This window comes from Heterodontus francisci, chromosome 1 (assembly GCF_036365525.1).
Source record: "Heterodontus francisci isolate sHetFra1 chromosome 1, sHetFra1.hap1, whole genome shotgun sequence".
In the NCBI taxonomy this organism is placed as follows: domain Eukaryota; kingdom Metazoa; phylum Chordata; class Chondrichthyes; order Heterodontiformes; family Heterodontidae; genus Heterodontus; species Heterodontus francisci.
Window position 1 is genome coordinate 256,579,481 of NC_090371.1, and position 26,862 is coordinate 256,606,342.

A 26,862-nucleotide genomic window follows, 5' to 3' on the forward strand; every position below is an offset into this window, starting at 1 on the left:
TCTTGAGTCTGCCTTAAATGCCTATGTAAGCACTTTACTTCTCTCCCTCACACAGCCTTGTTGGCCTTTCCTTGAATGCCCTTACAATTTCAGTTAGCCCATCATGACAGGACGCCAAGGCATACACCCACCATTGCCCTCCTTCTCAAGAGCTCACCACCTGGTATCAGCCCAATGGTGCAGAACTGAGCACTCGAGATCTCAGCTGAAGCAAAACATCACCTTTAATTAAACACATCGATCCAAATCTTCGCCACTACACAATATACTATTACTTGGTGAGACCCAAGTGCAACTAGGTGGTTTTGCGTGAATGCTTGTGGGTACTCCGACGTTATGCTCTCCCAGAACATGCAGCTGACGTGAGGCAGGCTGCTTGCCTTTTTGCTCCGCTTCTTTAGATGACTGCGGCATTCGTCCTCTGGGTGGCTGAGGCCTTGAGGGACCTGGCACCTAGGGGACCATCTGCATCTGTGAATGAGTTGCCTCTGTCATCACAGCTTCATGAAGCATTGGTGTCACTGTCAGAGGGGCTGAGGAGCTGCCGTTGATGCCCAGAATGCCCTAAGAGGAGCCCCCAGTGCTTCAGGCAGCTGCTCCTCATCCCTTTCAAGGCCCACCTGTGCTTCCCTGCATACCTGGAGTGCTTAAGCCCCTGGCAAGGGGTCCATGCATCTCAGGCCCAATGCGCCCTCCAATTGCTCCACAGTTCATGGATGAGGCGATGGTATGCAGGTAAGCGCATACCTTCTGCATCCCCTGTGTGGTTTGCTGCATGTGGCTCCCCATGAGGGTTGCCATTCTGTCAATGAAGGAGACCATGTGATCATAAACCAGAGACATGGTACCACTCATGGCATGGATAGACGCTGCCATCATCCATGCATGGGTGTGAACAGCCTCTGGGAACTCTGATAGATGTCCACACGCTGCTGATCCAGAATCTGCCACTTTGCTGATAACTCTCAAGGCTCACCATCAGCTTGAAGTTGAACACTGTTGAGCTCTTCCTCAATCCTCTGATGGGGAGGGCCATGCATGTCCTCCGCAGTTCTGTGCCCTGCTCACCATATGGAGTTACCCTTTTTAACCATATGTTAATGCTCACCGATATGTGAGTATCTGTGCTGGTGAAGGGCGCACTAGAATGATGTGACAATGTCTCTTCAGGTGCTTACTCCTCCGCAGGTCTCAAACAGTTGCTGCGCCTTTGTTGTTGCCTCATCTGCTACTTGATTTGCGAGAGAGACAAGAGTGATGTTAGGTTGCTGTGCTTTCCACCAACTCCTTCTGCCTGTCATACAACTGGAGCTCCCTGTGTTCATCACTGGCCACATGTGCCCTGTAGGTATTGCGTGCCATAATGTTCAATGGAAGCTTTCGTGAAGCAACTCACTGTCCGTGGCCTCCATACCTGCCTCACCCTCAGCAACAGGCTGCCCTGCTGAAACCCCTCCTAGCTCCACTGGATCCTCCTCCATCGACATCAATACAGCTAGTCGTCTGTGCTCCCTGGCATTGTGAGCTCTGTTCTCCTGCAAACACAGACATACACCATATCACTGGTCTCTCATAGCCAAGCTACACTCATCATTCTGTACAAGTTTCAAGGTCCAGCATTGTATCACTAGGAGGCCTGCTGCTAGGGGCCATTTGGTACGGGCAAAGCAGCGATGAACATTGAGTGAGCAGGGGCCTGTGCTGTGAGGCTACTATGTGTCTTGGTGTGAACACAGGTTCCTGGTCAGGCCCCATGCCTCGATTCTCAACCTCATCTTACATTTCATTGGTGCCTTTTGTGACACCCAGGGCTGCGAGTTTGGTATAACGAGGTCCACTCACCTTGCCAGATCTCAGCAGGTCATTGGATGCTTGCAGCACTGCAACCATGTCCTTGTGACCATCCCGTGGCTGCTCACTTCCTCTGGGACCTCCAGCCATGCCTTCCTGATGAGGCTTGCTGGCTTCCTCCTTCTATCAACTGGGAAAAGCACCATCTGCCATGCCCTTGCTGCTTGGAGGAGCACCTCCAGGGAGGCATCACTAAACCTGGCCACCACTCTTCCTCTAACTGTAGCCATTCCTTGAAAGAAAGCCTTGATTACTCTCCCTTCCAGGTGCATTTCTGTATGATGCCTTTACAATAAGTGTTACCGTCCCTTTAAATATGGCGCCGATGTTTCAGCTGCCAGGACTTCCTTCTGTCTGCCACCAGTTATTGCTCGGCTTCCCCCCAGCAGCTGTTAATTGAACAGAAGTGGCAAAATCCACTTCCATTTCCCAACTCCCACCTGATTTGGACCTTTACGTCAGGACTTCCAGTAAAATTCAGCCCATATGTTTCTCATTTCCCAGATGGTAAGGATTGTAGCACTGTTGATTACTCTTTGAAGGGTATGAAAATCAGTAGGAAATTTAAAACTTCAGTGTAAACAATTAAGGACTGCTTTATGTAGTTTTTTTCCAGAGTGAGAAGTTTTGATTCTGTTAAAGTCTTTGGTAACTAGAAATCTATATTTAAAGATGTACTGTTGCAATAAATATACTAATTTGAACACAAATGTTTTCTGGGTCTCTGCTAGTTAGAAATAGTGGGATTGTTGAATCATAAATAAGGAATTAGGAAGAGATTTCATCATCCACAAGGATGGAACTATAAGTTACTCTATTTGTATATGCATATATATATTGGATTAGGATTTGGTTTATTCTCATGTGATTAAAGTTGTTGGTTTCTTTTTTCTTAATGAAATGGTTAAAAGTTGCTGGTTTCCATGATGCTTTAGGGTTTGATTTGTCAGAGTACAATTTAGCTGGCACTGTGGTTTACATTTTTGGTAAAACAGCAGGATGTATGATTTGTATCTCTTGACTTGTTGGCATGGTCACATTGGGAAACTTCGTCAAGGCAGTTTGAGATAAGAAATGGAACTTGGGAAGAACAGGATGAATACAAGTTGGCATCTTTTGTTTTGAAGGAAATCCATCCTTTCTGGGAGTCTTGTTCACACTAGCACTTCTCATGCAATAACCAATTACCAATGGCAAAATTTCTTGAGAAGCAGACTTTAAAGATCTCAAGCTTTTCTTAACTAATTGTAGAGACCATCAGGATTTGAAAGGAACAATGACAGGGTTACGTCTCTACCCAGGGAGAGTAAACACGGTTGTATGATTTACGTCTCTGTATGTCTACTGCTTAAAGATACTCTGTGTTTCTGGACTTGGTTTCATACAAATAAAGAGTGGTTGTAAACCATAAACTGGCATCAGGAATGAACTTGTTATATGTCACACTTTGAATATCACATCTAGTTACAAGACAATATTTTAGAAAGCCACTTAATTAATGCTGTGTGCTCTGGATCTGAAGCTGAAATTGGCCAGCACATTCTAATTTGCACTGTCCCATTAGCAAATGATAATTAACTTTGAATTAACAAAGTTTGAACTTACTCCACAAAACTTATGACTGTTTGGAGAGTAGAACCATAAGTCGCCGCGATTTGAGTTGAACTAAATGCTTTGAATTCATGTGCATGACTAATCAGCGTGCAGTTCATATTCATGATAGCTTCACATTGGATACTTTCAGAGAACAGTCAATAATACTACACAAATCTTTCTTGCTTTCAATCTTCCAACTGAATCTCATTTATTGCTCATGTTTCCTGCATTAAAGTACACAGTGTATTCAATTTATCCACATTAAAATCCTTCTTTTATTACTTAGCTATACACATGATTCAATGTTGCATTTAATGTTAACTTATTTTAGAATGGTGATTTACTTTTTTTTTAAACTTCTATTCCGCCACTAGTGAAACGCAATTTTATTTAAATCTAATTCTATGCTTATATTTTGCCCAGCAACTGCAACCAATGTGACATCATCATCTGGGTGTCAAAGTGTTCTTGGTAAATGGAAAATATCTATTCTGGAACTTTGTTTTCATTATGTAGACTGAATGATTAAAAAATACAGAACTGGGAGCCAGATATTGGCAGATTGGTGCGTGCGATAAACAACAACTGTTTTGGAAGTTGAGCTTTTAATTGTTTTCACAACAGCAAAAGATCTTACAGGATATTTCCACTTTCCTGTTGTATTTTTAAACCAACCAAACCTTAATGTTCCATGATGTAGCTATAGAAAATGCCTCGTTATGATGAACTAGGCTGCAGGGATAAGAGGCGCCTTGTTCTCTGTCCGTTATTCGATCACTGTAATGCAGGGTAATAAAACTGAAGTTGTGACCGTTTGATCTGTGAGCAAGTAATTATACTGAGTAAGCCGGTAAAAGCTCTGCTAAGAGTTATAAATGGGATTCAGCAATCTTGAAGTCACTTCATAAAGCGAAAGACTTAACGCATCAGGTTTGTCGTCTGCTTATTGCAACCATCATAAACTGTCATAAAGCTGGCACCCGCAATATTTCACGATGGCATTCGTTGGCAGGCGCCTTTGGTTATTATCGCCGTCTTTGCTTTTATTACATAATCGTACGCTGAAAGTGTAGACAATATATTCAACTCTTGACTGAACTCAGCTCTCTGTAGCCAAGGGTTAACAGTGTCAAAGGTTTACACAGAGCAGCTGCTCCAATCTACGATTGCAACCTTCAGTCCAGTGGCCGAGCATAGCGTCAGCGCGTTCCCTTGGCCTATTGGCTGCCCTGGACCAGGCCTCTCTGGTCGCCCCTCGGCTATTGGCTGCTCTGGATCGAGCCTGTCACATCGTCCCTCGACTATTGGCTGCCCTGGACCAGGCCTCTCTGATCACCCCTCAGCTATTGGCTGCCTGTTCAATCGCAACAAAGGCTGGAGACAAGCCTTGAGACGGAGTGAGCGGAGCGGGGGCGTCACCAGGGGAGTTACCCTGATCAAAACAATCGGTGTGAAGTGCAGAAAACAATTCCCAGTTACACAAAATGCCACGTGACGAAATGTTGGACTTGGCTCCATATCCCCTTGCTTTTGCCTCTTTTCTTTATAACTTCCTATTTGTGTTATCCTTGTTGCAATTTGATTGCGTAGCGGAGGCAAATTCTCGTTTGAGAAATCTCCAGACTTTTCACAACTTCCACGTAGGCTACATGCTTTATTGCCCACCAATGACGATCAGAAAACAGGCAGACCATAAAAGCGATTAAGATAACATATCTTAACGTTCTGAGTGCCATATTACTTATTGTTGAGAAATCAGAGCTGAAGTTTTCCTTGGCTGCAGTCAACCTTTGTGTAAGCCTATGAAAAAAAGATGTAAAACACAGTGCACCTTTTGCAAGAAATGGACCGATTGCAATGTCTACCGTTTTATTTTATTTGGGGTTTTCATTCTCAGTAGGAGCGCATGTTTACTGATGTTAAAATGCAAAAATCATAACACCCTCATCTATAACATATGCACAGCTCCAAAATCACACTTGCTGTCCGCTTTGTCTTTCTGCTAGAGATCTGTACTATCTGGGAGCCATATCCCGGGATATTTAGACAAATGTTCTGCCAGGTGAAGGTTAGAATTATAAATTGCAGCCAAGCTTCTTGTCAGCTTTGGCGGAACAGTGACACACTTGGCACAGAGGCAAACAGAGCTGGTCAAGGTAATCGTTCCATCTGCCCATTCCTCCCATGTAGAAACGCCCAATTTTGTCTGTACTTTGGTTGCACCATTTGAACTTGTCTTGGTTATAAAAGAACCGAATTCCCCAGAGCTGTTACAGATTGAGCAACGGCACCAAGTCCGGGTCATTCCAAGACAAGAACAGTGGGAGAAGAATTCCTCAGAGGATTACTCCTTACTGAACAGTGCAAGCAAGCATTGAAGGTAAGGTTGAAACATTTGAATGTACTAGTCATATATCCCAAACATTTCTCATTATTTTAATGGGGTAGAATTAATCGTACAATGTGTTTGTTTATTGCACTTTTTGATATTTTCCGAATTCCAGTTGTTAACCAATGGAAAATACCCTCATTGACATAGAATTCGTTACAAAAGATTCAAAAGCTAATAATAAACTCCGTTACGGCTCAATGATGGTGTGGACTGCAAACCGTCAGGCTGGATTCCCATTCTGTGCTGATCTAAGCTAAGTTCTGCATTTGGGGCATTACATAGGGTCCTGGCTCCCGAACACTATCCAATTAGAGACTCCAGGTCAAAATTTTGCACGGACGGACGTTGGCCAGGCCCAAACTAGGCTGGGGGTAATACTGCCCTTGCTTGAATAGCCGGCCCACGGTCAATGTATAAAGGAGGGACAGGGGACTGTAGAATCAGACTCCAGCATGTTTCTAGGCCTTCAGGAGAAGAGGAGGGGATTGGGAGTCGGGTGGAGGAGGGACTATGAATAAAAGAAGATATGGTTCTGGAGAATTCCACCGGTTTAAGGACAGGATTGTGTATTTATGATCAATGTAATACGGGTTAAAGGTACATTGTGAAATGGAAGAGATTTTGTTTCAAACGATATGTCACGAACGCAAAGACAAAATAACTTGTAGAAAGCAATTACAAGAAAAAAAAATCACCTAAATGGGCAGGACTGTAACCTGATCTGTACTGTCAACAACATGACTGCATGATGTCTTTCTAGCACTTTGCAAAGTTTTGTGGTAGGTGTTCAGGATGTTGGGTTTTCCACGACCGTGTGTTGCAGACTGGCACATTCCAAGGTCCAGCACTACGTGCTGAGGGACGCACTGAAGCTTGGGGCAGCCACGGCAAAGGCTCAATGGAGAAAGACCACTGTGTAAGGTCCCCCCACCAAGGCGAACTGAGGGGCTGGATCCATGGAAAACCCTTCGGGTTGTATCCGGAAAATATGGGTTTGCTGCAAAATGTACATGGCATGTAAAATGAAATGGAAGGGTTGTGAGGCAACTCACTCCTGTATTGAAGAAAACTGATATCCTTTGCACTCTTTGTATTGTCGACCTGGTGCTGTTTTGAACAGTTTTGTAATGAATTTTTTTTTTTACAGATTTTTATGAATAAAGTATATTTTTGAAAACAAAAGTGTTCAGCATGTTGGGGCTGAAACCCGTAAGCATTCCCGCAACTCCTGGTGTGCAGTTCCTGAGTGCTGGAACAGCAGGCTGCATCGCTGATCTCATCACATTCCCCTTGGACACGGCTAAAGTCAGATTACAGGTAACAAGCCGAAAAGAAAGAGAATCACCCGTCTTACTTCCCGGTATTTTTATTCTCTGAAATATATTCTGAAACTCAGTTTTGGACTAACTATATTGATGTTTAAAGGACTGAACTTCGTTGCGCACGATTAGTTATTTTGAAGGGGATTAAGGAATTTTGCATAAATCAGAGTTAGAAGGAGTCAAAGTATGCATCAGTTCGGCTCACTTTAAAGACTCTCTCTTGTTTTAGCTTCAAGGAGAAACTGCCGGATTCCCAGGGGCTGTAGTTGCCAAAAGTATGAAATATCGCGGCGTTTGGGGGACAGTGGCCACAATGGTCAGAACAGAAGGGCCGAGGAGTTTGTACAATGGTCTAGTGGCCGGACTTCAGAGACAGTTAAGCTTCGCTTCAGTAAGAATCGGACTCTATGACTCTGTAAAACAATTTTACACCAGAGGGAAGGACCGTAAGTACCAAATGACCAGCGGAAACATTTAAATAAATATTTGCAGTGTACAAATAACTCGGGAGTGGAAGATAGTTAACACAGTGAGTGTTCTGTGAAGCCAATGACATTTGTAGACATTGGTTTAGAAGTCAATGTGCGGCAGTGAAAGAAATGCAGTTGTTGTTTTCGGTTTTGTTCAATAAGAAATGTTCTTCCAGTTAAATGACGCTTGAAATAAGGCACAGATGATAGACAACTGATAATTGTATCTGCTGTTGAATAACACGAAGATTTTACCACGAAACAGTTTTGAAAAAAAGATGTTTGTATACATACAATGGTTTTGGTGTAATCCATGAAAAATCCTGTCTCTCCCTCAGATACCGGGATAGTTACCCGCATCCTAGCAGGGTGCACTACTGGAGGGCTGGCAGTGCTACTGGCTCAACCCACAGATGTGGTTAAAGTTCGTTTTCAGGCACAAAGGAACATCGGGGGGGTTCCGAAACGGTACAATGGTACCCTTCAGGCCTATAAATCAATAGCCAAAGAGGAAGGAGTTCGAGGACTTTGGAAAGGTGCATAAATATGTGCAACATTGATCCATCTGACTCATCATGAACTTAATGGCATTTCAGTTACTTTAATCGCACTTTGTCTTTGCTTAGGAACTTTCCCCAACATTGCTCGAAATGCTATTGTCAACTGTTCAGAGCTTGTAACCTACGACCTGCTTAAAGAGACCATTCTGAGGAACAAACTACTGACAGGTGTGCTAACAGCCATAGCCTTCTTGTCCAAGTTCATTTCCGATTCCCTTTTCTCCTTTGGTTGTGTTCTGTATTGACAAAGACAAAAAAAAAAGTGTCACATTGTAATTGGCTCTGTCTCATAAGCAAACGGAATCAAGATGAAAGGCTTAGGCTACATTTTTGCTGTTGGCTAATGTGAACCCAAATATAAGTAAACTGTTGGCAGAAAGGCCCTCGTACTTACTCCGACCATTACAACAACAGCAGATGAACTAATTTTAATGCAAAATGAAGAGGTGGGGAAGCAATTTGTGTTATGGTCATTAACAAGAAGCCCCTACAGTATTCTGACACTGATCAATTAAATCAGAAGGATTTATTTACATTTTGGATTTGAATTTAGGGAAGGGGACGATATGGAAGCATCATTAGAGCCGTGACAGAAATGAGGAGTGTAAGTCTGCACAGGTTTTTAGCAGTTTGAAAGAAAATGTCAGGAATGGGGGGACAAGGTGGGCTCCTCACCTTTTTATTTCTCATAAATGAGTGTCAATGCTCAGTCTACAGCAACCCTACACGGTGCTGTGCACATGCACAGGGAACTCTTGGCATACTTTGCAAGGCCACACTTAGGCAGGCTAAGTATTTATTATGTTGTTTAGTGGGGAGAAACTAGGAGAATATGTGCATTTAATAAGCTGAAAAAAGACAGGAGAATGCAAGGCTATGCTGTAAAATAATAGATGAGAGAATGTTATCATAGGTAGCATCAGATGCAACCACATAACTCCCTGTTTATTGCTATCAGTGTCACTTATACTTGATACTTAACATTTTCATACCACTGAAATTAGGCATTTTATTCAGTATTTAGACATGCTACAGAATTATCATCACACTAATATTACCAGCCAGCTTTACTTTCAGGTGCCAGGCGATCCCCCACTACCCATCACAAATTGCCAGCTGGAGCAAAGCAGTATTTAAAAATATTTAATATGAGGCTACACAAAACATGCTTGCCTGACTTGTGACTGGGACTTGTCTGATGTAGATTGGCATGTCTTTCAGAGAATTGTCTTTCAGACAAAGAGCTTGTGTTTAAAAGCATGTAGGTCATAGTTGTACTAAGCATACCTTGATTCATCGTGGGACTACGAGAAACAAATTATGGACTGAAAGAGCTTTCCTCCCACCATTAACTATTTTATAGCATTAATATTTAGGATATGTTTATTATTTGAAGTTAGTGAATAAAGTTGTTCAGGTGTCAAATAATTCAAATCTCCATTTCATAAAACTTCTGCATCAACACCTAAAAGTTAGCCGACTGCATTTTAGCCAGAACTTTTGATAATATGCCTTCTTAGAGCCACTAATTTCCTATATCTCAAATTAAATCCAGAAAGCTTGATACACCATCCACATTAAGAATGCTGTAAACCCCTTATAAAAGGGCTTACATAGAAGGTACAAGCTGAAAATAATTCATGCCTTCACTTGAAAAATGTGAACTCTGAAATTGATAAGCACTTTTCTCAATTCGCAGATGACCTTCCGTGTCACTTCCTCTCGGCCTTTGGTGCAGGATTTTGTGCGACAGTAGCAGCTTCTCCTGTCGATGTAGTAAAGACAAGATACATGAACTCTGCTCCTGGGCAATACAAGAGTGCGCTAAGTTGTGCTTGGAGCATGCTGGTTAAAGAAGGACCCACAGCCTTTTACAAAGGGCAAGTTCCTCTGGTTCAACTTAATTAACAGTAAAGTATATCTACATTTATTTGTTCTTCCTGTATCTGCTGATTTTCTCCCCTCTCCTCCTTACTGGGAGACAGTTTTACAGGATCATGTGAACCTGAGTACTGACTGTCAGTAGGCGATTCAGACACGGGGGCATTGAAGCCAAACCTGATCCTGTCCATACCAGAAATTGATGCATGGTTTTAGCAGGGACTGCTGGACAGATTCAGGAGTAATTTTCCTCTCCACAGTCTAGGGGTGCCGAGGTCCAGTTGCGCTAATATTCCTGCTGGCCTAGCTAAGATCAACAAACTCAGCATAGGCTAGGGATCAAAACCTGGGAAAAACTGATTTCTAGATCAACTACTCACCAGTTTAACCAGCTGAGAAATCAAGGGATTATTTACATATTAAATATTCACCTGTTTTTAAGCAAAGCAAGAGACATTTCAAATCCAGATAACCACACTCAGTTTTGCCAAGTATGAAGATGAGGATTTTAGAATGAAGGTACATTGAAAGCAATTTATTGGGAAATTTTTTGAAAATCACTTTAGAGACAATCCTGGAAATACTTTGGTGTATACCAATTTGATAAACCTCATTCAGCTTGAAAATATGAAAAAATCTGGGATAATCATGGAAAATGTAGCCTATATCCACACCTGTGGGGACCGGATAGATCAGATGGCTAGCATGTGGTTCAGAACAATGTCAACAGCACTGGTTCAATTCCTATCCTCTTCTGAGGCAATGGGGAACCACCTCATACACCCTCTTTCCTAGTCATGCCCATCATTCTCCTGCCTGGAGAAAAAGAGCAGAGGACCTGCCCTTGGGCAGACCATTGCATGGTACTCCACACCTGGATGCTCTTTCCACAGATCTCCCATCTGATTAAAAAAGAGAGAATGGATAATAATTACATACTGCAATAACAACAAAATGCTTTAAAACAGAATGAGCTCCCCGACAGCTTAGAGTGTAACAAATATACTGCATGATGTGGCACTCAACCATACAAACTATAGGGTCTGTGTTGAACTGGCTGATACCACTCGGGGTAGTAGTTAAGTCAAAACATATGGTTGGAGGGAATTTCCTCGGGGGTTCTCCCACTTGTCAATTGTAATTTCCTTGGACGAGCCATAGAATAAACACCATGTACATCACTTTTTTAGGATGTCTGTGTCAGTTATAATGGGGAGCAGGAGGATGTCTGTGGAAATTCACCCCCATAAATTGAGGAATGTCAAGGGTGAGCACAGACCAGCAGGTTCACCAGTACTCATCCCTTTAGAACAACCTTTAATTTTGCTTGGTAAATGACTCCAAAAACATTGAACACTGAGTAAAAATAAGTTTTTTCTTGATGTTTATTCTAAATTTATTTTTCACTAATTTACATTTTATGGCCTCTGGGACCAACTTCTCAGTATGCTTTAAAGTTCTAATCTGGGTTCACTGTACCTAAGCTATTTAATATTGAATACATTTTGAGCTTCTCCCATATTAACCATTATCCTCCTTCTCCAATCTTTCCTCATCCCCTTTAGACTTGGCTTCAGTTTTGTTTCTCTTTTCTGCATCCTTTCTAAATCATGTATATTTTTCCTTTTGTGTTGACCAAAAATTGACCACCATATTCTAAGTATGGCCTAATGAATAAATGTAAAGATATAGAGCAACTTCTGGAAATTTCTACTATTCTGACGACCATAACTGATTTGATGTGTTTTTTTTCAATTGCTTCATTACATTCCCGAAATCCTTTATTACATCTCCCTGTGCTGCTTAATTCGTTCTTTATATTTATGTCTATCATTTTTCAGACTATGTGTAATACTTACATATATCAGTTTTAAATTTTATTTGCGATGCATCTAAGCACTTAAATAACCTATCTAAATGCCTTTGCAAATATTCTGCTGCAGCTTCTGTGATCGTCTTAGTTTTATGTCAAAATGAAAGACTGAGCATTTGGTTTTGGTATCTAAATCACTTACATGGTTGAGAAACAATAAGCGTCCAAGCATGGAGTCATGTGGGATACCTCTCTGTACAAATCCCTCCCCCCACCCCATCTGTTATTACATCTGTCTAAGTACTTTTTATCTTCTATTTTCTAAGAGGTTTCTTAACGCATTCCATATTGTCCCAGATCACTGTGACTTTTAGTTTAATTAGAAGTCTTTCATATGGAACTTGGTCAGCAACTCCCAGAAAGTTTAAATAAATGATATCATAGGCTATCTAGTTAATCTGCTAACATTCAAAATGAAGCAATGGAGGTTTAGCTGACAGGTTCATCCTTTTTTAAATCTATACAGGTTGCTTCTTAAGTTTTTGTTATACAGGCATTTTTCCAGCCTGGCTCTTACAATCAAGTTCATTATTTTACCTTTTATTGATTATCGGCTAATGGGTCTGTTCTCTTTTGCCAGTTTAGTTTCCATTTTAAAATATAATTATTCTGCCTGCTTTTAATCCTGCAGAATCTGACAAATTATCCTGGAATGACCACCAATGCACCATAGATTTCTCACCCTAGCATCCATCAGCACCCTAGAATATATACTATCTGGCCCAGGGGATTTGGTAGTCTTGAGATCCTCAATGTTTCAAGTATCTCTGCCTATTCAGCTTTGATAATCTTCAAGAATACTGAGTATACAAGAAGTGGATAACAGATTGGTGTCATTAATGAATACTTCTTGTGAATACTTCTACAAAATATTCATTTATATTAACTGTTTTTAAAAATTTCTCTGTCATTTTTTTAAAGATCTAACTTTTCTAATCGATTCTTTACAATAATTGGAACATAAGAACAGAAGTAGGCCATTCAGCCCCTTGAGCTAGTCCCACTATATAATTAAATCATGGCTGATCTGAATCTTAATTCCATCTATCTGCCAAGGTTCTGTAAACCTTAATACCATTGCCTGTGCAGAAAAACGATTCACAAGGATGAAACCAGAATTGAGAGATTATAATTATCAAGAAAGACTAAACAAGCTGGGGCTTTTACTCTACAAAAGAGAAGGCTGAGGAAGTGACTTATTAGAGGTTGTTTAAAAGGATTTTGATAACGTAGATATAGAGAAGATGTTTCCACTTGTGTAGAGTCCAAAACTAGGGGCAATAAATAGAAGATAGTCACTAATAAATACAATAAGGAATTTGGGAGAAGCGTCTTTACCCTGTGAACAATTAGAATGTGGAACTCGCTACCACATGGAGTTTTGAGGCAATTAGCATATATGTATTTAAGGGGAAGCTAGATAAGTACACAGGGAGAAAGGAATAGAAGGATATGCTGATAGGGTCAGATGAAGCAGAGTGGGAGGAACAAAAACACCAACACAGACCAATTGGGCTGAATGGTTTGTACTATAATTTCAATGTAGCAAAAATTTAGCAATGTCAAATTTCAATCCACCTAACCTCAACAGCTTTTCTGGGGAGAGAGTTTCAGATTTCCAGATATAGGACTTTAAAAAAAATCATCTTTACCTATACTCATTTCTAGGCTCCTCTTTATATCTCTACTATCCTTTCTAACCCATTTTGGCAATTTCCGACATTTCTCCCAGCATTGCCTCATTTCTATTTGCTTGCAGGCTTTGTATAATTTTCTTTTAATCCTATTTTATTGCCCTACTTGTTCATATTAGAGGTCTCTTATTTAGCTTGCATTCATTTTGCTTGGCTATATAATTTTGGATATTCAACATTATTGTTACAAAAGCATCCCATTTTCCCTCAAGAAAATAATGCCAATATGTTGCCTCTATCTTTATGCTGCTTGGGGAATGAGAGGTCTGCAGTAGTCATATATTACTAATCTGTTCTTTTCCCCTCCTACTACATGATAAATACTCTGGTTTCACTATAAATGTTCATTTCTCTTGTAGGTTTGTTCCCTCATATCTGCGCCTTGGTACCTGGAATGTGATAATGTTTGTGTCTTATGAACAGTTGAAAAGGGCAATGATGATGGTCAGAGAAAGCTAGGATTATGCCCTATGATTCCCTGGAGTGGACATCATTACATCTAGATCATAGAACTACTTCCCTGCACTGTCAAGTCTTCAATATGGACATGGAGGACTGAGGTTATAAATATGATCATTTTCAACATAGGATTCCAATATTTACAAAAACTATTTTCTATGAAATGAGACTCTATGGACAACACGCCTGTGGTTTAATTCTATTCCTTTTCAAAATCTTGTGATATTCATGACTGAATATTTTATAACACACTTTCAGGGTAAATGTTTTAATCAGTATATGAATGGACAAAAAGAAGCACTTTATTTTCATAGGATATGCTGCGTGAAGCAACTAGTACTGCCTGATGGAGTGTGTATTGTTATTTAAAGAAACTAATACTGCCCGATGGAGTGTGTATTGTTATTTAAAGAAACTAATACTGCCCGATGGAGTGTGTATTGTTATTTAAAGAAAATACTGCTGAGCAACATGCACTTTACTGCTGAGATTTAGCAATTTCAAAAGCAGGGAAAAGCTATTGTTCATATAGTTTGAAAAGCTCATTTCAATCCTGTCTAATGGCAAAAGTTATTAGCTTGCATTGAATCTTAGTTAGCCACAGTTCAGTAAATATTTTATGTCAGTTGTCAGTATTTTTACAAAATCAGTTTTACTAGAAGCAAATTTTACAACATACTGTGTATTGTCTTTCATGTTATATTTACTGAGATGAAATAAATCATAACCAAATAAGTCCACAGTAACTGTTGTTGATGGCAAGGTCTTGTAGTTATTGCATGACGATAGATTGAGTAAACAAGCTTAGCCAGTTAAAATAAAGTGGGTCATTACTGACCACATTTTAAACTGGAAACCTGAGCAAGACTTAGCCAGGTCAATTAATTTTTAAACTTTGGCTGGGATGCCTATTAAGTTGTACTTGGCTGAAGTATTAACTGATCCCAAGTGACATGCAAACACTTCTTATCAATCATTCTATGCAATTGTTCAGTCCATTGTGTCCTTGATCTTTGTGATTGTTAGTTCTGGCTCTTGGGAGTCTTTAGTCTAAAGTATATACCAGAGACTTTTCTTAATATCTTTAGTTCAGTTCTGAATCAAATTTTGAGACTCTGTGGGTTGACATAGGAATCATGTCACTGGCACACAGTAATGCTCATGTCAGTTTCTACCAAAAATTTCACACAAAGTGTGAAAGAGAAATATTCTAGAAAAAGCTATTTTATTTCTTTCCGATGACATCTATAGCACTAAGTATTGTACTTTTAGCTTCTTGTTGCCTTGCTGTTTTGGTATATTATCTTACCCATAACTCAATCTTATTTGTTTAATCTGAATGGTTTGGATGGGAAGTGTGGTAGTTACCACCTTTTAGAGAAGGCATAATAATTGTAATAGGTGACCTATATGACTGATAGGGTCCTATACATTTAAAGGGTGATGATCTTGTGGCACAACATCATACTCTCAACATACATAAGGGTACTGATTACAGTTGACAAGGGCCTTGGTCTGCTTATGAAAATTATTCCTCTGCCATAAGTGCAGGTTAAAATGCTGGAAGAAAGCCTGAATGATGACCAAAGGGAATAACAGAAGTCAGCTATTTCATTCCTAAGAATGTCCAAAGAGACAATGGCCTCGAAATTTGATCACACTGCACCTGTTCTACAGAGGATTCATGAACATTTAAGGGTCCAATACAGCAGATGGCGTGCATGGATCATTCTGTGCCAGATATGCCTTGCCCACCCGATTGGAATGGACGGATCACTATGCATCCAGGGCACACAGTCGAAGGATTGAAAAGCCTCTTTAAAATATTTAAGAAAGGGTCCTTTGCTTGCTGTAGGACCATTTTGTGAAGTTGGTTTGCCCCAGTGTCTGATTCATCATGTAATCAATCTGATGCTAACAGGCAGCAAGGATCCTGCTGCAGCACTATTAAAAGGGGTGAGAGACTCCTTACAGTTTCAATGCTGGTTTCTATTCTTAAGCTGTTGGTTAACATCTGAGCCTTTTTTTCCTGACTATTTTCTCCATTCCACAAGTTATTTCTGATGTCTGGGAACAAGTTGGTGCTGGTGCTGGACTGCTTTGCAGTCAGTTTTAATGTAGTTATGGGTGGTCTCCCTTGGGACTGGAGGAGAAGTGGGTGCAGCATTGAAGAGGAAGAGGTCATACCAAAGTTGGTCTTCAGTGAGCACTTCTCATACCTTAACTTCATTAAGCAGCAATACTTCAGACAGCTCCACTTCACCAAGGAGGCTGTCATTGGGCTATGTCACCGGTTGCAGCCACAAGTGGAACACCAAACCAGAGAATGGAGAGCACTGCCTGTGGCTATCAAGGTCACTGCGGCCCTTAAACTCTATGCCATGGGCTTGTTTGAGACTTGGGCAAGTGATTATCAGCGACAGATTGTAGTTTGCTATACACTAGATATGTAGGCGGGCTTTGCCTCCTCTGGTTGCTAGATCCTGTCTTATGTTTTGTGGTGACCTCCTCCCGTAAGAGAGAAGGGTGTGCGTTAATGACAGACTTGTTAGTGGTTTTGAGATTCTAGGTGGCAGATGTTGGACTGAATTTAGTGAATCCGTTTGGAGCGGGATGGAGGCATGGTGGGGAGGGGATGCTGGAGAATAGCATTGGATGAGTCAGCCTGGAAATCTGATGTCGTAACGTCGGTTCCAGATTTAGTCAGCAATGGGAAAGCAAGGTGGCATCGCCACCCAGAAGCAACTGAAGTGCAATTTAAATTATAGAACAGTTAGTTTTAATATATTAGCATGTAATTGATTGCAATTCAATGAGGGGCTTGGAATTAAATGGATGACAGGCAGCACTTGCGTGCCTTTGGATCCATGACCATTGAAAGCTGGCAGTACCAAGGCAAGGCCAGCAAGACCAGCACTGGATAGGGGAAGAGCAGGGAGCTGAGGTCATTGTCAGACTGCAGCGCTGCGCTGTGCAAGGCAGGGCTTGGTCTCAGGCAGCAGTACTGGGTGCCCATGCTGCCGGGTAGCAGTACTGGGTGCTCATCTTGCTGGGTGACAGTACTGGGTGCTCATATTGCTGGGTGGCAGTACTGGGTGCTCATACTGCTGGGTGGCAGTACTGGCAGCTCATACTGCTGGGTGGCAGTACTGGGTGCCCATACTGCTGGGTGGCAGTACTGGGTGCCCATACTGCTGGGTGGCAGTACTGGGTGCTCATACTGCTGGGTGGCGGTACTGGGTGCTCATATTGCTGGGTGGCACTACTGGCAGCTCATATTGCTGGGTGGCAGTATTGGGTGCTCATACTGCTGGGTGGCAGTACTGGCAGCTCATACTGCTGGGTGGCAGTATTGGGTGCTCATACTGCTGGGTGGCAGTACTGGCAGCTCATACTGCTGGGTGGCAGTACTGGCAGCACATACTGCTGGGTGGCAGTACTGGGTGCTCATACTGCTGGGTGGCAGTACTGGGTGCCCATTTTGCTGGATGACACTACCGGGTGCCCATACTGCTGGGTGCAGTACTGGGTGCCCATACTGCTGGGTGGCAGTACTGGCAGCTCATCTTGCTGGGTGGCAGTACTGGGTGCCCATACTGCTGGGTGGCAGTACTGGGTGCTCATACTGCTGGGTGCAGTACTGGGTGCTCATACTGCTGGGTGCAGTACTGGGTGCCCATTTTGCTGGATGACACTACCAGGTGCCCATACTGCTGGGTGCAGTACTGGGTGCCCATACTGCTGGGTGGCAGTACTGGGTGCCCATACCGCTGGGTGGCAGTACTGGGTGCCCATACTGCTGGGTATCAGTACTGGGTTGCCATACTGCTGGGTGGCAGTACTGGGTGCCCATACTGCTGCGTGGCAGTACTGGGTGCCCATACTGCTGGGTGGCAGTACTGGGTGCCCATACTGCTGGGTGGCAGTACTGGGTGCCCATACTGCTGAGTAGCATTACTGGGTGTCCATACTGCTGGGTGGCAGTACTGGGTGCTCATACTGCTGAGTGGCAGTACTGGGTGCCCATACTGCTGGGTGGCAGTACTGGGTGCCCATACTGCTGGGTGGCAGTACTGGGTGCCCATACTGCTGGGTGGCAGTACTGGGTGCCCATACTGCTGGGTGCAGTATATGGTGCCCAGACTGCTGGGTGCAGTATATGGTGCCCATACTGCTGGGTGGCAGTACCGGGTGCCCATACTGCTGGGTGGCAGTACTGGGTGCTCATACTGCTGGGTGGCAGTACTGGCAGCTCATACTGCTTGGTGGCAGTACTGGGTGCTCATACTGCTGGGTGGCAATACTGGGTGCTCATACAGCTGGGTGGCAGTACTGGGTGCCCATACTGCTGGGTGAAGTATATGGTGCCCATATTGCTGGGTGCAGTATATGGTGGCCATACTGCTGGGTGGCAGTATATGGTGCCCATACTGCTGGGTGCAGTACTGGGTGCCCATTCTGCTGGATGGCAGTACCGGTGCCCATACTGCTGTGTGGCAGTACGGGGTGCCCATACTGCTGGGTGGCAGTACCAGGTGCCAATATTGCCGAGTTAGAGGGTCAGGCGGCCATACTATCAGGTAAGAGGGTTGGCTATCATCAAGGCTATCATCACTGAGAGCCATTAACGGGTCTGTCAGCAGAAGTACCAAAGGGGAATGTGCCAACGCAGGAACGTCTCTGTAAAGACAGTGCTCTGGAGGCCTACTGATCATCTGGCATGGGTCTCTTACACTCTGTCTTTTTGGATCCCCGTGGCATGATGCAGTGCCTCCGACAGACAGAGGGCTAGGAGACAGCTGTGCCTGCCCGTGTACTTACACAATGAAAGGGACAGCAGCTGGCCATTCCAAGAACGGCCCACCTGCCCCAGAGAGTGTACTGGACTCAACTCAGCTACTTCCAAATGTCTGAGAGGCCCCATCAGAGAAGACTATGGCTCACCAGGGAGACCGTCACCAACTTATGCACCATGTTGCCGGAAGATTTGGGACCTATGCCTTTTATTGGTCATTCTATGCCCGTTGCCTTGAAGATCACCGTGGCACTTAACTTTTATGCATCTGGATCATTCCAAGGATCCACTGGGGACATAGGTGGTATCTCCCAGGCTGCAGCCCACTGCTGCATCAAGGAAGTGATCAATGCCCTATTCAAGAGGGCCAGCGACTACAGGACTGACCCTGACAGTCAAGCAGAGAGGGCCATCGGATTCGGGGCCATCGCTAGTTTCCCCGAATACAAGGTGTGATAGATTGCACACGTGACCATCAAGCCTACAACGGAACAACCAGCTGCCTTCAAGAACAGGAAGGCCTTTCATTCCATCAACATGCAACTGATCTGCGACCACGGAAAGTGTTTCCTGCATGTGTGTGCCCGTGTCCCGGGAAGCAGTCACGCCTACATGCTTCGACAATCCCAGGTACCACAGCTTTGCTGGCCCCTGTTCACCTTCGGGATGGATTGAAAATGTGGCTACTGATGCCTGTGAGGAACCCTCGCAATGGAGCAGAGAGGTACAATACTTGCCACGGCTCCACTCAAGCGACCAATGAGCAGGCCATTGGGCTGCTGAAGGAGAGATTCCAGTGCCTGGATTGATCCAGGGGAGCCCTGCAGTATGCCCCAGTGAGGGTCTTACGTATCGTGGTGGTCTGCTGTGCTCTGCACAATCTAGCTCTGCAGAGGGGGGAGGCTTTACATGAGGAGGACATGATTGACCGCCACTCTTCCACCGATGAGGAGGATGCAGAGGAGGGTGATGAGCAGGCAGCACTGAACCTCTTGCACTGGAGGCCAGGCAGATTGAGCAATGGTCCAAGGAGGCCAGAGACAGTCTCATACTTACCCGCTTTCAGCCACCCTGATGGCCTCTCAGAGTGAAATCAATAAAGACTCACCTCACTGTATTCAGTCTGTCATCTCCTTTCTACTTGTCTTCCGTTACTGGTGCCCAGCTTAACTACACACTCTGACCCATGGGAGATGCTAATCAAATGAGGCCTGTGTCCCAATTGACAACCACTAAGGGGGAAGGGTGAATGCAGCTGCTCACAATTAAGGCATGATAAAATAAGCATTTTCCATAAAGAAAACTAATTTCAAAAACAGAAAAACTTTATTAGACAAAACAAATGGAAAACACTTGTGAAACCCAAGTGTGTCTAGGTGGCTTTCTTTATAAGTTTACGAGTACTTCTATGAGTTGTAACTCCTGCACTGGCAGATGGACTAGAGGCAGGCTGTCCGTTGGCCTGTGATGACTTTGGCAGCCGTTCTCTGGCTGCTTGTAACCTGGAGGGTCCCGACTGCCTGAGGGTTTCCTGCACAGATGCAGGACTCTCCTCAGACGTCGCAGCTACTGGAGCTGGGCTCACTGGTGGAGGGGCTGACGAGCCACTGTCCACACTCAGGGAAGGGAACCCCCAGATGTGGAGGTCAGCCTCTGCTTCTCCTTTTCAAGGTTCACTTGAACCAGAGAAGGACAAGGAGCTGGAGACAACTCCAGGGGCCTTGTCCTTCTCTCCCTTTGCCACAGCTGCATTGAGCTCATAGCCAAGGTGATGGTGTGCAGGTCTGTGTGCATCAGTGGGATCTGGCTCTCCATGAGGGGCACCAATCTATTGATGGAAGAAGCTATGCACTCTTATGCCTGAGACATGGCATGGATGGACTCCTCCATCGTCCGCTCATGGCTGCGCATTGCCTCTGGCATCTCCGCCAGATGTCGCCTTAACTCCCTCTGCAACTCCATTATGCCCTGTGCTGTCAACACCAGAGGCTCATCATAAGCCTGAGGCTCAGCATGGGCCGGGCCACCCAGAGCCCTCTGACTGTCAGTGGCCTCAGCTGTCTCTGTCTCAGCCAGCTGCTTGGGCACATGAGTGGTGCTCTCACCAGTTTATGACCCTGATTTTAAAGCCAAGCGGAAACCCACCATGGTGAAAGTATCTGCGCTGGTGGGAGGTGCAGGAGAGTCAATGGGAGGTTGCATCCTCTGGCTGCTGATCCTCCTCAGTGATTGAATTATTCCCCCTTTCTACTGGAGTCTCCTGCGGTCGCCAATGTGCATGAGAGAACACAAACATGTGTGGGTTAGACTGTGCAGATCTCGTCATGGCAACCATATGTGATGTGGGTCTCCAGAAGTGAACTGCATATTGATAGAAGGCAATCCTCACTCTCTTGTGCGGAGACTCCAGCTTCACCATCCGCTACTGAGTGGCCACCCTGTGTCCTCATTAATTCCAGTGCCTCCCCCTCAGATTGAGAGAGGCCAGATGTCTGGGATTCCTCCATCAGTCCGCGATGTCTCCCTGCTGTTATCGGCTCTCTTGTACTTGAAGTAGAAAGAAGGAGATAGTCATGCTTCCCAGAGAGATCAACATGACAGTTCTGCTAGTGGCAGACCCTCATCCTCTCCTGGGGTTTCCTGTATAGCTCATCCTCATGTCAGCTCTCAGGGAAGTTAATGGGGATGAGCTATGAAACACAGTGGCCTGTGGCTGAGATTCAGCCATGCATGTGTCAGGATGAGGTGATGCTTAACCCCCTGGTGCCTCCCTTCCCATGTCCCGCTTCCTTCTGCATAGCCACATGCAATCCTTAAAAAGAAGAGGTATGGAGTAATCACATCGGCAGAATGAAGGAGGTCGTTGACATTCGTGGCACTGTATCCAGTTCCAGGGGGTGGGGGGGGGGGGGTGTCCCCATGGCTGCTGACCTCCTTTGCAATCTCCATCCAGGCTTGCTTGGTCAGGCAGAGGACCTCTTCTTGCCATCACTGGGGAAAGAGGACCTCCTGATTTTCCCTTGCAGCTTGGAGGAGAATCTCGAGGAAGGCTAAACCGTGGGTCCACTCAGGGTCTTCCTTCAGCCATGGTCACTGCAGGCTCGCTTTCAGCTCCTTGCCTATCAGGCAGCAGACAGCAGAAGGGGTCCTGGGGGAGTAGAAGTAGGAGAAGGGATTCTGGGACAGCAGCGGCGGGTCCTGGGTCAGCTGAAGCGGGCCCTGAGGCAGCAGATGCAGTAAAGGGGCTCTGGGGCAGCAGAAGCAGCAGAAGGGTGGCACAGTGGTTAGCATCACAGCTCCAGCGACCCGGGTTCAGTTCTGGGTACTGTCTGTGTGGAGTTTGCAAGGTCTCCATGTGACCGTGTGGGTTTCTGCCAGGTGCTCTGGTTTCCTCCCACAGCCAAAGACTTGCAGGTTGATAGGTAAATTGGCCATTGTAAATTGCCCCTAGTGTAGGTGGTAAGAGAATGGTGGGGATGTGGCAGGTAATATGGGATTAATGTAGGGTTAGTATAAATGGGTGGCTGTTGGTCAGTACAGACTTGGTGGGCCAAAGGGCCTGTTTCAGTGCTGTATCTTTCTAAGGGATCCTGGGGCAGCAGAAGGGATCCTGGAGCAGCAGAGGACACTCAAGAAGGTACTCCTAAATTAGGAAGGAGCGAATGCAGGGCTGATAGGGCTTTAAACATTGTGCCAGCACCTACTCTGGAATTATCTGACACCTTATTTGGCACCTCAAATCCCACCCCCATCATGTAATTGGCAGGCCCCATGCCTCTATTATTATAATTGGCCACCCGCCGCATGATTGCAGTGGGTCAGCCGCACACATGATGAGTGGGGACGGTGCCCACTTCTGTGTCTGCTGCCAGTACCTGCAATGGGCTCACTAAATCTAGAGAGATATAGAGGAAAAAGTACAGAAAACCCTAAAAGCTGGTGAACAGGAATAAAAAGTAATTTAAAAGGTTAATGAAATGTTGGCCTCATCTCAAGGGACTGGAATACAAGGGTTGGAAGCTACGTTACAACTGCATGAAGCTCTGGTTAGACCCCATCTAGAGTACTGCATTCAATTCTTCATATCGCACCTCAGAAGAGATATATTGGCCTTGGGAGTGGGGTAATGAGGGTTACAATAGTGGTGAGAGTAGGAAGTGCAGTGTGTGTGCTCGTAGAAAAGACTGTGGGAACATTCAGCCCCTTGAGGCATTTCCACCATTCCATTCGACCATAACTGCTCTGTATCATAACATCATCTACCCGCCTTGTTTCCTTAACCCTTAATATAATTGCCTAACAAAAATAATCAATCTCAATTGTAAAATATTCAATTAACTTAGCTTCAACAGCTTTTTGGGGGAAGAGAGTTCTAGATTTCCACTATCCTTTGTGTGAAGTGCTTTCTGTCATTTCCCCCCCCCCCCCCCCCGAACAGACGAGCTCTAATTTTAAGGTTATGCCCCCTTCTCTTGAACTTTCCCACTTGAGGAAATAGCAGCTGAAGGCACAGCCACCAATGGTGTTGCAATTAAAATCAGGAATGTACAAGAGGCCAGAATCTAGCTACTCTATCAATTCCTCCAATTATCTTAAACATATCAATTAGATCACCCCATAATCTTATATACACAAGATAATACAAGCCTAGTCTGTGCAACTTGTTCTCATAATTTAACCCTGTTGTCCTGGTATCATTATAGTGAATCTGCGCTGCATTAGTTACCTCCTTAAAATGTTCAACCAGGTTTGTTAGATATGGCTTGCCCTTTACAAACCCATGCTGATTCTCTCTGATCAGTTCATGTTTGTTCAAGTGCTCAGTCACTCTGTCCCTAAAAACAGATTCCAATAACTTCCTCTCAAAGTGTTAGAATAATTTCCTAGTTTAACAACAACTTTAATGTGGAGGAACGTTGTCAAACAAAATTTGATACTGAGCCACATAAAGCGATTTTAGGAGAGGTGACCCAAAACTCAGTCAAATAGGTAGGTTTTAAGGAGCGTCTGAAAGAAGGACAGGTAGAGATGGGGTGACAAGGTTCCGGGAAGGAATTTAAGAGCCAGGCAGCTAAAGACACAGCCACCAATGGTGTTGCAATTACAATCAGGAATGTACAAGAGACCAGAATCAGAGTGCAGAGATCTTGGAGGTGTTAGGGGGGAGGCGATTAGAGATAGAGAGGGGTGAGGCCATGGAGGAATTTGCAAATAAGGACAAGAATTTTAAAATTCAGGCATTGTCAGAACAGCAAGCCAACATAGCTTAGTAAGAGGTGATGTGCTGTCCTATCCTTCTTAAATAGCGGAGAGATATTGACAATTTTTTAATCCATGGGGATATTTCATGAAACAAGTGCATTTTAGAAGAACACGATTAAAGCACCCACAATTTAATCTACTTCCCTGAGGCAGAAACCATCAGCTCCTGGAAATTTGTCTCTCTTTAGTCTCATTATTTTTTCCATTACCATTTTTTAAACTTAGATTTAATCTAGTAAGATCCTCCCCCTTGATTTATTTTTAGATTTGCTCACATCTCTGATGCTTTATCCTATCCTCTACTGTGAAGACTGACACAAAAACATAATTAGCAAGTCTGCCATTTCCTGATTTTCAATTACAATATCACTTGTTAGGCTTCAAAGGGCATTGCTATTTCTCTGAATATACTCATAAAAACCTTGTGTTATCCTCAATATCTCTTGCCAGCCTTTTTGCTCCTATTCCCTTTTTGCAGCTCTTAATACATTCTCTGCTGTTCTTTAATTCTCACCCAGCCCATGGGATCTCTACTGTTCTTTGCCTTCATATAAGCTCTATTTTAGTTTTATATTATCCCTCACTTCTCTTGTTGACCAAGTTTGCTTAATTCCGTAAGTAGTGAGCTAGAATGGTTCTAGGGATGAGGGATTTTAGTTGCAATGTTAGGTTGGAAAAGCTGGGGTTGTTCTCCTTGAAGCAAAGGAGGTTGAGAGGGGAATTTGATAGAGGTGTACAAGATTATGATAGGTTTAGATAAGATAGACAAAAGCTTTAGGCATATGTGCAGGTCTTGTATTCTACCAAATACTTCTTTGAACAGGCCCCACTGTTCATCTGTAGTTTTATGTTAATAGTTTTGCCCAGGTCTACTGTGGTAAATTTCTGCCTCATCCAACTTACTTAAATTTACAAGCTTAATGTGTGACTCAGCCTTCCCCCTCTCAAACCTAATATCCAATTCAATCGTGTTACTATTAGCTAGGTGTTCCCTTACAGTTAGATTGTTGACTAATTCAGGCGCTTACTTATCACTAAATCTAAATGGCCTGTCCTCTTGGTGGTTCGTCATATTCGTTATGGCACAGGCCATTTGGCCCAGTGACACTATGCTAGCTCTCAGTAGAGCAATCCAGTCAGTCCCATTCTCCCACTGTATCCCCATAGCCCTGCAAGCTTATTTCCAAGTGCCAATCAAATTTTCTTTTGAAATCATTCTCTGCACCCTCGTAGGCATAGAAAGGTTCTCCCTCACATCCCCACTGCATTACTTGCCCAAAACTTTATATCTGGTTCCCAAATCCTTGTACGATCAGCTTATGGGAACAGCTTTTGTCAACCTGATCTAAACCCGTCATAATCTTGTACACCTGTATCAAACTTCCATCTCGACCTCCTTTGCTTCAAGGAGAACAACCCCAGCTTCTCCAACTTAACATTGCAGCTAAAATCCCTCATTCCTAAAACCATTCTATGTTTCAGAAAACTGCCTTGAATACACAAGAAATTTGCTGCCTTTTTGCTTCTCCCAGTTAATGTGAAAGTTAAAGTTGCCCATTATAAGTAGAAGAGGTAGAGTGAAGCGCGATAGTGATTTTTTTTTAAATTCTTCCATCGGATGTGATCATCACCCATCCCAAATTGCCCTTGAGAAGGTGGTGGTGAGCCATTTTCTTGAACTGCTGCAGTCCATCTGCAATGCTGTTAGGGATTTCCAGGTTTTTAATCTAGTGGCAGTGAAGGAACAGCAACATCCAAGGAAAGATGGTGTGTAGCTTGGAGAGAACTTGCAGGTGGCGGTGTTCCTGTGCGTCTACTGCCCTTGTAGGTTTGAAAGGTGCTGTCAAAGGAGACTTGGTGAGATGCTGCAGTGCATCTTGTATATGGTACACACTGCTGCCACAGTGCAGAGAGTGAATGTTTAAGGTGGTGGATGGGGTGCTGATCAAGCGGGCTGCTTTGGCCTGGATGGTGCCAAGCTTCTTGAGTGTTGAGCAGCACTCATTAGGCAAGAGGGGAATATTCCATCACAATCCTGACTGTGCCTTGTAGATGGTAGGCAGGCTTTGGGGAGTCAGGAGCTGAGTTACTTGCTGCAGAATTCCCAGCCTCTGACCTGCTCTTGTCGCCATAGTATTTATGTGGCTTGTCCAGTTAAGGCTCTGGTCAATGGTAATCCCAGGATGTTGATGGTGGGGGGGGTTCAAAGATTGCAATGCCATTGAAATATCAAGGGAGATGGTTTGATCTCTCTTGTTGGAGATGGTCATTGCTTGGCTTGGAGGAGGGTGAGGGAAGCAGGGGAAGGGATTGTTGAGTCAGGAGAAGAGTAATTGATGGGAGAAGTAAGATGTTCTTGAACTTTCAAACTTGACTCATTTCCATAATATCGGCAAGCTGCAGACACTAATGGGGTGAAATTATTGAAATGGGCCCGGGTCTTCAGGTGTGTTTTCCAAACTTGCTGCCCACTTTGAGCCAGGAACCGGTGCAAAACCAATTTCTCCCTTATGGTATTTAGCACCTTTAAAGTGGCAACATTCCTTTGTAGATACAACAGACTTAACAATGGTTAAATAAAAACTCAGTTAATAAAGCTTTAAAAAAAAATCACAACCAGGTCAAAATACGTACAAGGTACACTTAGTTGTTGCAGTTATACTATTTATTTCAGCAAAAGTTCATAATAAAGCGTAATCTCTTTCCC

At 43.9% G+C, this 26,862-nt stretch overlaps 1 protein-coding gene across 3 annotated transcripts; it reads left to right on the forward strand.

Moving 5' to 3' along the window:
• Positions 1–5,696: 5,696 nt before the first annotated feature.
• LOC137375856 (dicarboxylate carrier UCP2-like) lies at positions 5,697–14,522 on the forward strand. Of its 3 annotated transcripts, none has more exons than XM_068043415.1 (7): positions 5,697–5,827; positions 6,987–7,156; positions 7,391–7,607; positions 7,970–8,167; positions 8,258–8,359; positions 9,891–10,071; positions 13,999–14,522. In XM_068043415.1, exons 2-7 carry the CDS (start codon positions 7,031–7,033, stop codon positions 14,096–14,098), a joined length of 924 nt encoding a protein of 307 aa, XP_067899516.1. In that variant the 5' UTR covers positions 5,697–5,827; positions 6,987–7,030; the 3' UTR covers positions 14,099–14,522. The 3 variants fall into 3 exon arrangements, with proteins under 3 accessions (XP_067899516.1, XP_067899535.1, XP_067899526.1); XM_068043434.1 differs by having other exon boundaries at positions 9,891–10,101; positions 13,999–14,088; XM_068043425.1 differs by lacking the exon at positions 5,697–5,827 and adding an exon at positions 6,675–6,845.
• Positions 14,523–26,862: the final 12,340 nt, after the last annotated feature.